General features: G+C 45.0%; 1 protein-coding gene across 2 annotated transcripts in view; it reads left to right on the top strand.

The window, feature by feature from the left end:
- The window catches only part of LOC109835212 (tryptophan synthase alpha chain-like), a 35,890-nt gene continuing 26,843 nt past the window's right edge, over nt 4,895–13,941 (top strand). Inside the window, exons 1-3 of one of the 2 annotated variants that reach the window (XM_020403198.1) lie at nt 4,895–5,217; nt 5,734–5,880; nt 5,961–6,026. In XM_020403198.1, the coding sequence (XP_020258787.1) occupies nt 5,035–5,217; nt 5,734–5,880; nt 5,961–6,026 (396 nt within the window). In that variant the 5' untranslated portion in view covers nt 4,895–5,034. The remainder of the gene's footprint in view (nt 5,218–5,733; nt 5,881–5,960; nt 6,027–13,941) is intronic. The other variant, XM_020403196.1, reaches the window with a different exon arrangement.

Raw genomic sequence — 13,941 nt, 5'->3', positions numbered from 1 at the left:
TTGGCTTCATTCAACGCCGATGGATCATTGCAAGGTGCCACAGCAACAGCGGCGGAGAGATCGTCTTCTTGGATCTTCAGATCTGAAGACCAGCAGATCTTTCTAGAGGAGGAGGCACTCCTGCACTTGCCATTTATCAAACAAACACAGAGATCGTTCATCGGTCTTCTGCTTGCGTGGGTGTCTTTGCCTGTGCCGGGGTTTATCCGTGGACCACCGTCGATCAGATCTGATTGCTGAAAAATTAGGCAGAGCTTCGTCGATCCGCGAGGAGATTTAGAAACTTGAAGCGCCTATCTCGATAAAAGCGAGATATTTTCTCTTCTTAGAATTACCACAACGGGATAATTTTAAGGATTGGATGCGGGTGATGTAGATCTGACGAATCTCTCTCTCTCTCTTGTGTTGAAGAACTAGATCCGATCTCTCCTCCTCCTCTCTTGAAATCTGTGCACTTTAAGTCTTCAATCCGGCAGGGCTTCACCGAGGCACCAAAATTCCAGATCTCAAAAAATGAGGCCTAAGGCTTGTATTTATAGGCATGAGGGGTTGCGGAGCGGTTAAAACGGGCTAAAGGCCCAAATCTGCCTCACCTAGGGCGTTGGGACACCCCTGGGGTGTCTAGGCAAAGCCGAGACACCCCTGGGGTGTCTCAGAAAACCCGAGACACCCCTGGGGTGTCTCGGAAAACCCGAGACACCCTTGGGGTCTCTCGGAAAATCCGAGACACCCTTAGGGTGTCCTGGAAAATCCGAGACACCCTTGGGGTGTATTCGTCCGCTTCCGCTGTAAATTCTTCGTCCGAACTCGGATTTTAATGATTCGAAGTGCGTTGGAAGTCTAACGAAGAGTTCTATCAGCTTCAATGGTTGGATTATCTGTAGAATGAATGAGAAATGAAGGGCATTGTTCCCTTTGTAAATATTGCGGGGCTCCCGATTAGCCCGCACCTTCGTTATTTCGGAATTCTGTCAGCTCACGTAGTTCGTCGGTTCACTTCAAGCGTTCACCGACGTCAATCGAACTCCTGTGAACCGGATAGTAACGTTCATCATCATTCCTTAACACTGAGCTGTTCGTAGAGACCTATAGGTAATTTTCGACGCCTACAGCGTTCTTTGGTCGGAACTTTACCTCGATCCTTGTGCAAAGGACCCAGGCGATCTATCATCCACATCTTGAATCGGAACAAGTCCATACTATCGTGGAGCTTTATCGGAGAAGCGAGATTCATTGGGATAGGAACAAAGGCAATCGGAGACTAAAAAATAATCATTGGAGGTGAACTGGGGGCAAAGCGAGCCTTGGTGGGTCGGACTTGGCGTGAATTACCATTTGGTGGCTCGGCCTTGGCCAAGCCACTCCTTGCTGGCTCAGTTTTGGCCGAGCCAGCAAGAGGTGGTTCGCTTTTTTCGGGCTTTCTTTTGGATTTTGGCTTCTAGATTTGGCGTAGTTTTGGTGGTTTTTTATCACCTCTTGTTTCTTCAACTCTCGGGCCTTCTGCACAATAATCTCCGCATGCGTAAAGAGTGCGTGGTGCTTTTGGATGCGCTCTTCAAGGGTAAAACGGGTCCTTTTGACTTGGATCCATTCACTTGTTGATGATTTGGAGGAGGGGCCATGTGGTTGCTGTCTGGGCCCTTGACGCCTTCTGAAGTTTAGATCCGCTTTGTAGCAGATCCCATCTACAGCTTCAAAAATCTTGGCGAATCGGTGTGCGAGGCGTTGGTGCTGCTTTTGGCGAGTTCTCTTTGATAAAGTGTGCGCACCTTCAGTACTCAACATCTTGATTGAGGAGGAGTTTAGAAAGGCTGTTGACTCCCACTGTGGTCACCAGTTTGTTTTCGTTGAAAGTCACCTTCATCATTGATTTCACTAAAACTTTAATCGTTTACAAATGAATTCAAATAATAAAAATAAAAATTACAACTCTCTCGGCCTTGGCCAAGCCACTCCTTGCTGGCTCAGTTTTGGCCGAGCCAGCAAGAGGTGGTTCGCTTTTTTCGGGCTTTCTTTTGGATTTTGGCTTCTAGATTTGGCGTAGTTTTGGTGGTTTTTTATCACCTCTTGTTTCTTCAACTCTCGGGCCTTCTGCACAATAATCTCCGCATGCGTAAAGAGTGCGTGGTGCTTTTGGATGCGCTCTTCAAGGGTAAAACGGGTCCTTTTGACTTGGATCCATTCACTTGTTGATGATTTGGAGGAGGGGCCATGTGGTTGCTGTCTGGGCCCTTGACGCCTTCTGAAGTTTAGATCCGCTTTGTAGCAGATCCCATCTACAGCTTCAAAAATCTTGGCGAATCGGTGTGCGAGGCGTTGGTGCTGCTTTTGGCGAGTTCTCTTTGATAAAGTGTGCGCACCTTCAGTACTCAACATCTTGATTGAGGAGGAGTTTAGAAAGGCTGTTGACTCCCACTGTGGTCACCAGTTTGTTTTCGTTGAAAGTCACCTTCATCATTGATTTCACTAAAACTTTAATCGTTTACAAATGAATTCAAATAATAAAAATAAAAATTACAACTCTCTTAAAAATAAACACAAGAATCGTTTATTGGCTCTTGCTTGCGTGGGTTCTTCGCTGGTGCCGGGGTTTATCCGTGGACGACCGCGGATCGGATCCGGTTGTCGGAAAATTGATGGAGCTCCTACTTCACCAATGAAGTATAGGCTTGAAGCTCTAAAATCGACCTAGTGAAATCAATAGCTCTTCTCGAGATTAAGACTAAGTCTAATCTCAAGGAACGGATGTACGGGGCTTCGGATCCTTCGAAAGACTTCTCCTTTGTGCTGAAGTTCGTCGGGATCTCGTTGTCCTTCGCTGAAATTTCATGCTCCTTCACTCTTCAATCCAATAGCACTTCGTCCTCTTGATAAAATTCTAGATCTGCAAAACAGAGGCCTTGGGTTGATATTTATAGGCCACGGGTACAGTTATTTGGATGAGAATGAGTGATTTGGTCTTATCTATGGTTAACAACAGCCTAACCACATTTGTGGATGATATCAAGTCGGTTGGAACCCCTGGAATAGATAAATCCTGCAAAAACTGCTTTAAAACCATCGAAAACGAATCCGGGGGTCGAAACAGCACGGCAGACTCTGCTGACTCGCGGGGGACGCGGGTCAGCAGGGTCTGACCCGCGCTTACGTAGGTCGAACAGATCCGACCCGTGCTTGCGCAGATCGGCCAGATCTGACCCGCGCTGGCGCGGGTCGGCCTGTGCCATTCCGCGCTGGCGTGGGTCCGTCGCCTTCGTCGAGTTCCTCTCTTTTGGCACTTTTCTTTCGCGGACTTGTACTTTTCACTATTTCATGTATTTGGTCGACTCGCTCACTTGTACGCTTCGTTGCAGGACTGACCGTCGAACGCGTCGACTAATTGGGGCTACACGCGTTGGTTGACATGCACGCGTTGATTGATGCGCGCGTGTTGACCGACACGCACGAGCTGATTGACGCGCGCATGTGTTGACCGACGCGCACAAGCTGATTGACGTGCGTGTGTTGACCGACGCGCACGAACTGATTGACACGTGCGAGTTGATTGACGTGCGCGTGTTGATCGACATGCACGAACTGATTGACGCACGCATGTTGACGAACGCGCGTGAGCTGGTTGACGTGCGCGTGTTGACCGACGCACACGAACTGATTGACGCGAGCGTGCTGATTGACGTGCACGTGTTGACTGACGTGCGGGAGCTGATTAAAGTGCGCATGTTGACCGACGCGCACGAACTGATTGACGCACGTGTGTTGACCGACGCGCGCGAGCTGGTTGACGTGAACCTTCTCGATTCGTCCACTCTTTGCTTCGAGTTTCGTGCGGGCTCTCATAGGCAATTTTAGACACCTACACAGTGCACGGGGCCCGCATAAGATTTTTTTAAATCTCACGTGGGCCCTGTGCACTGTAGCAGAGAGAGGGGATGTGGCACAAGGTGTGCCTAGTGGTGTGCATGATGGTGTGTCTGTACCATTCCGGGACAAAAATGTGAGCACACCCCCAGGCACATGTACCTAAGATATGTTCAAGCGGGCAGCCATACTTTTTCACACAGGCACATATACCTCCCATGTGATTTATGTCCAAACACGTTGAATCTATGAAATGACAAAGGGAAGTCCCATTTGGCTACCAGTGCTGAAGTCAGTGGAAGTGAGCACGCTGTGCTTTTTGATCAACAAATTATGCATAGGACAATCCTTAAGTCTTTTAATGATGAGGCTGCTCCTTCTGCCTCCAATAAAAGCACTACGGGTTCTCAACTGAGCAGAGCCAGCATTTGGCCCCAGGACCCTCGTGGGCTTGCGGGGTTAATTGATGGTGAAGGCTTAGCTACTAGTCCAGGACTGATTGGCCCTAACAACATTGGCAGTTTCACGTGCATCAATTCCCTAACATAGATGTGTCACTTCTCCTCCTAGTCTTATCGAAATATGTCACTTTCTTTTTACCGATATTATAGTTATGTACTTAATTTAAGGTAAAAATAAAAAAAAATATTAAAAATAACTAAAATTAAAGGGTGAGAAAAAAATATTAATGGAAGAAAGGGAAGAAAATGTGGATCACTTTGATCATCGAAATTATTCCCATGTCATTTTAGTCAAAAAAATATTTATTCTTAATTATCCCACGGAAACATCTTATTTTACGGATTATCGTGGTTCTAACAAAAAATTTTTCAATCATCTGTCTGAGACCCTCAAGACTATATCAACAAAAGAGACATTAGAAATGCACCTTTCCTCAATTACCATTATTAGACATGCGTGCACCAACATGTGAAGGGGATAGAAGGAAGCCTATATAGGTTACAATATTATATTTCAATCTCATTCCTTCAAATTTCATACCAAAAACATATTAGTTGTTTTTTATAGCTCTTGGTACGTGACCACATGTCATGTATACTTGATTAATTCCATACACCCTTCTTGTTTCCTCAAAAGTACATTTCCCCTCCTAAAACCCCTTTAAAAAGCCAAAGCAAATACATCACCCAAAAAGTTGAGGGATTTTGGAAAATCATGAATTTTGCGATAGCCCTCTCTATGACCAAGCCCTCCTCTTTTCTTCTCTCTTCAAGAAAATATCATGGTTTCTCTCTCCCTCAGCCCTCTTTTAGACCCATCTCTCGATCGAAATCTCTCTTGCCAAGGGCTTCTCTTGGGATATCTCAGACTTTCTCTAAGTTGAAGGAGCAGGGAAAGGTAAGCATTGCTTTTTTACTTCTTAAAATGAAATTGTGTTCCTTTTGCTTTTCATGTTTTGTTTGGGTTTAATTTGTTGGTCAATTGATACTCTTTCTAGATATATTTGATCTATTGTTTATGTTGTATATGAGTAATAAAGATTATTCAAAATTTGTAAGGTATATGAAGAGTTGGTTTACTTTGTTTATCGGGTAAATTTCACATAACCTTCTTAATCTTTGTGTGCTCTACATGAACCCCCTTGAGGACCTGAACTTTAGTTAAGGTGTTTCGCGCAAACCCCCCAAATTGCATAAATCAGAGAAAATCCCTGGACTTCCGATTCCTACTGAATCCCCCTGAATTGTTAGAAAATCTAATTTGTGATAAAAAATTTGAATGAAGATTATTCATGTTAACACTAATTATGACTTTTCTCAAAACATGTTAGAGAAGGTATTGTTGAATCTCAAAAGGATGTATGCCAGTCACCGGTTAAGCTAACCTCTAATATCCCTATTACTTATTTTGTAGGTTGCCCTCATACCTTACATCACTGCTGGTGATCCTGATCTCTCAACAACCTCAGAAGCATTGAATGTTCTCGACTCCTGCGGTTCCGATATAATTGAATTAGGCATGCCATATTCCGATCCTTGGGTAGATGGACCTGTTATCCAGGTTCTACCCCATTGCTTGCTCAATATTGATTTTTTTTCTTTCAGTAATGTTGATTGGCTATATACTTGTCTATTTTGCAGGCGGCCACTACTCGTGCCCTCACAAAAGGAACAAGCTTTGATGCAGTTATTTCCATGTTAGCAGAGGTACGACATTCTGTAGTACTCCCATTTTGAGTATGTGTATTGATCACTTCTCGTAGATGTTGCCTCTATAATTTTAGTTGCTCGTATAGATTCTTAATCCAATCTATAGATTATAGTCTGCATTCTGTTCGGCGTCTTTAGTTTCTATTCTATTGGTTGTTTGATGATGGAATATTGTTATTTGATTGCTGACGGATTTTGTTTGGGGCAAAAGATGAAACCAGGGTCTCAGCCATTTCCATTTGGACTAAATCACTAGGTTGGTATATTTAGTACAACATATTGGATAGCGAGGTGATTTACTTGCTATGGCTATGATGAGGTATTAGCGGCGATCAGTTTTCATCAATTAGGTGCAATTGCTTGCCGCTGCTATGATTTTGGCACCAAACCATCACGTGAACGCATGATCTTCTCTTTACACTTTAAATCCTAATGTGGCATATGATAATGACATGGCAAAGGTAGTGTAGCCTCATGATGATTTGGTGCCAAAATCATCACCTAAGGCAAGAAACTAGATCTACTTGATGAAAACTTATCAATTTTGATACCTTACTATTATGGTATTCCCATTCGTCAAAATACAACTCCTCGTCATAAAACGGGTGGGTGTATTTCTATAAGTAAAGTCCCAACCATCTTGGTGGACCAAGCCCAGTGGAGGTTCTAACTTGCCCAACTCGTTAAGTCAATACTCTTCATGACTACTCAAGAGGCAGGATCACTTGACCCTCTTGTCGATGTTGACTCGCCTAGAGTCTACTCAACCTTTTATTCAATGCCTTACAAGGACGACTCGATGGGTGTTACTTCTCGGTCAAGATGGAGAATAATATCTGCCTCGGACTTCTCCCTCTGGCCATGTGTCAGCACCCCGATCAATACTGGATAGGTGCCATCATGTACCTAGCCCTGATAGCCTTCATGACTTTTCATATCACATGGTCTTTGCCATGCCGCCGATCACTCTCCATTCGATGCTGAGACGATCTCTCCAATGCTGAAATGATCTTTCCCCCAACCACCTACCAACACCCATAAAGTGGATGCAGACATAGCCACTAGCCCATACTCCCTCTCTCATTTTATTTAATGCTGAAGAGATCCTCCCTCCAGTCACCAGCCGATACCCTTAAAGTGTATGCTGACGTAGCCACCAAACCATACCTCGCCATCACCTTTCCGTACTCAGCCAAAGTGTCCAATCTACCCTTCTCCCACAATATATATATACAGGTACTATTCATATTTTAAATGAGGGGAGGCTATTCCAAAATAAAAAACAGAGGGAGAACTCTAAGTTTTGCTTCTTCTTCCACTCAAGTTTATCATCTAACTTGATCGTTTGAGGTACAACGGGGGAACCAATCCCTGTCCTTGCACGAGTTTCTACATGTGTAGATTTCTCAGCTCCCCTATTCAAGAACCAAACATAAAGTCAAAGAAGAATACGGTCCCCTCATCAATCTTCTCTACCTTATCAAAATTATCCCACCCTTGATACATATTGGCTGTGTGATCACTAGTACATCAGTAGTTTGGCACCCACCGTAGGGCATCCTCTCTTTTTTGAGAAGATATGTCAGGTTTTGAACAAGGACCTGGTCAGTCTCATCCTGTAACTCGACCCTGAAGTTATGTCATCCAAGCTAATTAGAGCCCGAAGTTGCGTCACTCAAGCTAAGCAGAAAATAGTTTTGGCTGAGAGGAATCGACATAATCGCATCACTCTATAGCTTTAGCAACCATTTTGGGAATATCTATCAGATAGCCATCTATAAGATGGACGAGCTACCATTACCTTCAAAAGCCTCTCAAAAGATGAGCATCATGTCGTGTTTTTAGAGAGATCTTCTTTGGTTATCTTTTTAGAGAGAACAACTCCGTTTTCTTGAATATATTTCTCAGAAAGAATTCTATCACCAAAGTTACCTAGTATCTTCTGGCCATACACCACTACCCACAAGAACTCAACCGAGGAGACGCCATTCAACCTAGCATATGGAACCGAGGTAGTTACTCCCATTGAAGTAGGCATGTCGACCATTCGACTACAACACTTTGACGAGGATATGAACTTAGAAGGGCTTCGTATCGGCCTCGGCCTCCTTGATGAGATCCAAGAGTAAGCACTCCGGACCAAAGTCACCAATCACTAACGAATCTCCCGCTACTACAATAGCAAAATCTGACCAAGGAGATTTAATGCCGACGACCTTGTCCTCTGCAAAGCCGTTTTCGACAGACACTTAACGAAGTAAGCTAGCTCCTAACTGGGAAGGCCCCTATATAGTCCTAGAAGAGCCGCAAGCTAGCACTTATTGACTAAGGGTCGCAAACAGGAGAGTCCCTCCACATCCCTGGAGTACCGAGCGCCTGTGGTGTTATTTTCAATAACACAGTCATGCTATTTTTAGTATCTTTTTAAATTTTAGTTTTATTAATAAAATTCTTATTGAAACTAATTCAATTGTTGTCTCACACTCATGTAGTGCTCAATCTAATGCAAGAAGTAAAAGTCATTGGTGCCTTTTTAGGAATAAACCCAAGGCATTCACCAGGTGGTCGACTCCTATAGTCATCTTTCGGCCACTATGGTTATCTCAAAGACCCAGACGTCCAAGTAAGATCTGCGCACCCAACCTCAGGGTTGTCATTCTACCTAATTGCCATCAGGGTGGCCCACTGTAGGGCAAAAGACCTAGTCAACTTTAGCAAGTCCTAGGCACTGCCTCAGGATTGTAAAAGACCTAGTCAACTTCAGTAAGTTCTAGGCATTCAAATTTGGTTAGATATTAAGCCCTTGGTACCATTTTAGGAATAAACCCAAGGCACTAACCATATGATCGACTCCCACAATTACCATAAGACCTGGGCATCCAACCTTAAAGTTTTTATTTTACCTAATTACCATTAGGACGACCCTCTGTAGGGCGAAAGGCCTAGTCGACTTTAGCAAATCCTAGGCACAACCTCAGGGTTGTAAAAGACCTAGTCAACTTCAGTAAGTTCTAGGCATTCAACTTTGATTGGATATTAACCCCTTGGTTCCTTTTCAGAAATAAACTCAAGGCACTAACCATATGGTCGGCTCCTATAATTACCTTTCGACCATCGTGACCATATTGAAGACCCAGACATTTACGTAAGTCATGGGTGCCCAACCTCAAGGTTGTCATGCCATCAAAAACCCTTGGTATCATCTAAAATAAACCAAAGGCGCAAAGTCTAATTGTTCGATGATCTTAGACTAAAAAAGACTTGGTCACTTTGACTTGTTAGTTTTCATTGGCCAAGACTCGAGCACTTAGCCTGCACAAGGCACATTACAGGCTAGTCGTCTCGACCCCCTAACAACTGGGTCAACACAACACGACCAACTCCCAATCCGCCACACTTAGTTCTAAGTCAGAACAAAACTAAAAGCTAGCAAAATAAAAACAAGGAATAAAAGAGGGCAGACTCCAAGACGAGCAGAATCAATCTTTATTCCAACAAAGTGAATTACAAAACTTTTTTACAATATCCATGTCTAGTTACAAACACGAATATCGACAAAAAACAATAGTGGAAGTACAAATACAAGCCCCTAGACAGCAAGAAACACAAAGGGGATAACATCGATCAAGGGAGGGAAGAGATCTAGAGGGGAGTAGCAAAGCGAGATAGTCGATGCCGACCTTGGAAGCCAAGGCTACCTCAATTTTGCCTTGAGGGCCATGGTGCCACTCATTGACAACCTCCTTCCTATGTTGCGCCAAGTCTAGATGAGCAAACCGACCCTACAAGTCCTTGACAATCGTCGCAGACATCAGAAGATTTGACCACTCCTCAAGGTCCCGCCTCAGCTACTTAACCAAAAGATGGGTCGATTGAGCATCCTCTTTGGCCGCCGCCTTCAGGCGCCTCTTGGACTCGACCACCCCAGCCAAAGCGGTCAGTCGGTCATCCCGCTCAGAAATCCCTTGCTACAGATGGTTGGCCTCTCCCTTCAACTGGGTCACCTCCCGCTGAAGATCATCATTTACCCAAGTGCTTGGAAACTTGGATTCTGTAGCCCATCAAAAGCCTCTCCTTTTTGTCCAGCTCTCGTCACCAGGCATCCTCCCAGCCTCTCAGTTTGGCCTCTAAGGCAGTAATTCTCTTCTCTGCCTCTTCCTTGGCGGACTTCTATTGGGCCATCTCAGTGTACCAACTCTATGCCGCCTCATGCATGTGCCTCATCCGGTCGAACAGCTCCTACTCCATTAAAGCCCCTCTGACCAAATATGCCTTGAAGGCCAAATGCATGCTAATACTTAGTATCTCCCTCAAGAGCCTCTTCCTTCGGAAGGGTAAGCTAGGACACAACATCGATCGAGGTAATTAAGGACTGCATAACTGAGGACTCCACATCCATGGGTTCCTTTGGGACAAACCTATCACGTTTAGGAACCTCTTCCCTAGGTGAGTAAAGGGTCAGCGGATCTCCCACCAACATGGCCCTCGCCCTCTCCCAGGACCGATGAGTAAGCTCATCAAGCCCATGGCTGAATGGCCAGAACTTACTCAAAACATCTGCCATCTCATTCGACTCGGGCCCTTCCAGAGGCACTATTTGCTCATCAACACCCCCGGACGTCCCGATAGACTCCTTGCCAAGCCTATGGAACTATACGACCGCAGAACTCGGCCCGGGTGTCCCCTCGACAGGGGCCCACACAACTACCCCTTCGATAGTAGGGGTCACTTCCTTTGCTACAGGAGGGGAAGATTCGCCCACGATAATGACCTTATTCGGTTGATAAGCTTGGATAGACCTCTTTCGCCTCTCGATTGGTTGCGGCACTTCAGGTAACTGTTGTACCTCATCCAGGTCAACCCCTAGCCCACTGGACCCTTGATCCTTCTTGGCCTTCACCTTCTTCAGACTCCTTCGCTCCGCTAGTAGGGTGGAAACTTTAGCCACCTTCAACCTCAAGTGGGCTGCCTCTTCAAGGTTGAGATCCCCTCACAACCTTTTCTGAGGCTAAGAAGACGAGCTTGATTCCTCCTCCCTCGAATTCCTCTTAATGTTTTTTTCAAGGGGGAGAGCTAGCAGACTTGCCCTTGCTTGGTCAATCGAGGAGGACAAAATCATGGACACGCTTGCCGACCAGAGAGATTCCATCTTGAAAAGATTGCTCCTCTGTTGAGACCCAGCATAGGAGAAAATCTTTGCTAGTTGCTACCTCTCCTCATCATTAAGAGGACATGGCCTCAGCACATCCTTAGTCACTTTGGGCCAATTAGGGCAAGAAAGAACGCCATCAGCCCTGAAGACCCACACAAAGTGCTGAGGCCATGTCCTCTAGAGCACCTGACACAAGCTTAACATTCCCAGTATAATGGAAAGAATATTGCGGTTCCTCTTTCTTTGATTCGATGCCCACCAAATGTCCTAGCAGCCGTGTAGTCCATGAGATTCTAATCCGGTGGCAAATGACGACAAAGCCCACTAGAACCCAATGGCATGAGGGGTAAATTAAGAGGGGGATATCTCCAAAGCAATGCACATATCCCTAATAAAGGGATGAACCGGTAACCATAGACCATACTCAAGATAGGCAAGGTAAAGTGGCACGAGGTCCCTACCTTGTTGATACACAGGTTCGATCATACTCGGGGCCCCCAGTGTAAAACCCTCAGAATGTCATAAAGATTGTAATATGGATCAAGCATCCTCAACAAGACCCTCGAGCGAATGTGCCAGAGAAGAGCAATCCTCTCCTCATCGCGGCTGCGGTAGAAGCTGGGGAAGTCATTGAGGAATTTAGTTTGCGAAGTAAACTTGTAGAAATTCAGAGAAGCGTCGGAGATTTTTTGAGCAAGAACTCGTAAATAATTCTTTGTTGCCTACAACGAGCTATTTATAGTATCCCGAAGGGGCACGAGAATTAATCATAATGGTTGTCTCAATTCAAAATAAATGGGTGAGATTCACCTCGAAATCTCAAACGGTTAGCTCGAAACTCGAAGCGACGTTCCTATTTACTCCACACCTCTTTGCTCAAAAATCAAAATGATGCAATTACTCTGACAACTGGCAGCATCATTACATCATCATCAGTTGTGACATTTTGCTGGCCCAATAAAGGCCTCTTAAAGCTTGCTAAATGACGTCTACAAGGCAAAGTCTACCAGGCCCTAATCAACCCGCCACAACCAACAAGTTGGCTTTACGGATATCTCTCGGGCAACTCTTCCATGTTGCTAAAATACTAAGTAGTAAAAGCAATTGATCATATTGGTATACAACTTGGAAAAAAGTAATCCTTCGAAAGTTGACTTACTCGAGTTCGAGACGTCTCCTCTCTATAAAGGATGAGTCCTCTTAGGTTAACGCTTAAATCTACCACTCCACATTAAAACCGAGTCATCCGGCAAACATTTTGAAATTATGCAAAATAGAGAAGCCTAATCCAGCTCCTGGAGTTGGAGGCGAGGAAACCCGGGGTGCAGTCGGTGGAAGGGTCAAGCAGCTTCCCTCTTCGTCCGACTTATCCTCTTCCTTGCCTAAGTCAAGTCCTCCCCTAAGCGCTTCCACCTCTACCAACTCATCCAAGCAATTAGAAACAAAAGGAGGGTAGCAAAAGTGGTCAGGCGGATTCCTTACCTCGACCAAAAACTACGCTGACATGTATTCATATTCGACCTTGCTAGTTATCGCCACTTCAGTCTTCCTAATCAAGTTCTGCAATATTCTCTGGTGACTTCCTGGTGTTAAGTCTCAGACTTAAGGTATACATTCTCCTCTTGAAGTTTAGCGAGCTCTTCCCCCTTCTCCGCCAGTCGGCGTTGCGCATCCCTTGCCGCCAACTTCACTTCGAATTGCGCCTTAGCGCGGTCCCTCTCCTGGAGAGCCTCACCTAGTTCCATCTTCTAGTTTCTTCTAAAGTGACTACATTTTTATTCAGAACACCCATGACTGTCCAAAGTGATTCTTTATCATATTTCACTCAAACGTGGCTAAAGCCAACTCCAAGCGAAAGGGGCCAACTATTATGGTATTCCCATTCGCCAAAATGCAACTCCTTGCAAAACAACGGGTGGATGTATTTGCACAAGCAAGGCCCCAACGAGCTTAGATGCCCAAGCCCAGCGGAGGTCCTAACTTGGTCGACTTGTCAAGTCAGTACTCTTCGTGATGACTCGAGAGGCAGGATCAGCAACCCTCTTGTCAAAGTCGACTAGCCTGGAGTCTACTCGACTTTTTATTCAATGCATTATGAGGACAACTCGATGGATATTACTTCTTGACCAAGCTGAAGGATAATTTTTGCCTCGAGCTTCTCCCTCTAGCCACGTGTTAGCATCGCGATCAATATTGGATAGGTCCTATCATGACCCCTAGCCCTGATAACCTTCATGACTCGTCATATCACATGGGCTCTACCATTTCGTCGATCACTCTCCATTCGATGCTGAGACGATCTCTCCAATGCTAAAGTGATCTTTCCCCTAACTGCCTACTAATACCCGTAAAGTGGGTGCTGACGTAGCCATCAACCCATACTCCCTCTCTCTTCTCATTTAATGCTAAAGAGATCCTCCCTCCAGTCGCCAGCCAACACCCATAAAGTGGATGCTGACACAACCACCAACCTATACCTTACCATCACTTCTCCGTACTCAGCCAAAGTGTCCAATCTACCCTTCTCCCATAATATATATACATGTACTATTCACCTTTTAAATAGGGGGGAGGCTATTCTAAAATAAAAAACAGAGGGAGAACACTAAGTTCTGCTTCTTCTTCCACTCAAGTATATCATATAACTTGATCGTTCGAGGTACAACGGGATAACTAATCCCCGCTCTCTCACAAGTTTCTACATGTGCAGATTTCTCAGCTCCCCAATTTAAGAACTAAACATAAAGTCGGAGAAGAATG

The sequence above is a fragment of the Asparagus officinalis genome, chromosome 3 (genome assembly GCF_001876935.1).
Source record: "Asparagus officinalis chromosome 3, Aspof.V1, whole genome shotgun sequence".
In the NCBI taxonomy this organism is placed as follows: Eukaryota; Viridiplantae; Streptophyta; class Magnoliopsida; order Asparagales; family Asparagaceae; genus Asparagus; species Asparagus officinalis.
The sequence above is the reverse complement of the archived record's forward strand: the minus strand, read 5'-3'. Positions and strand labels throughout refer to the sequence as shown.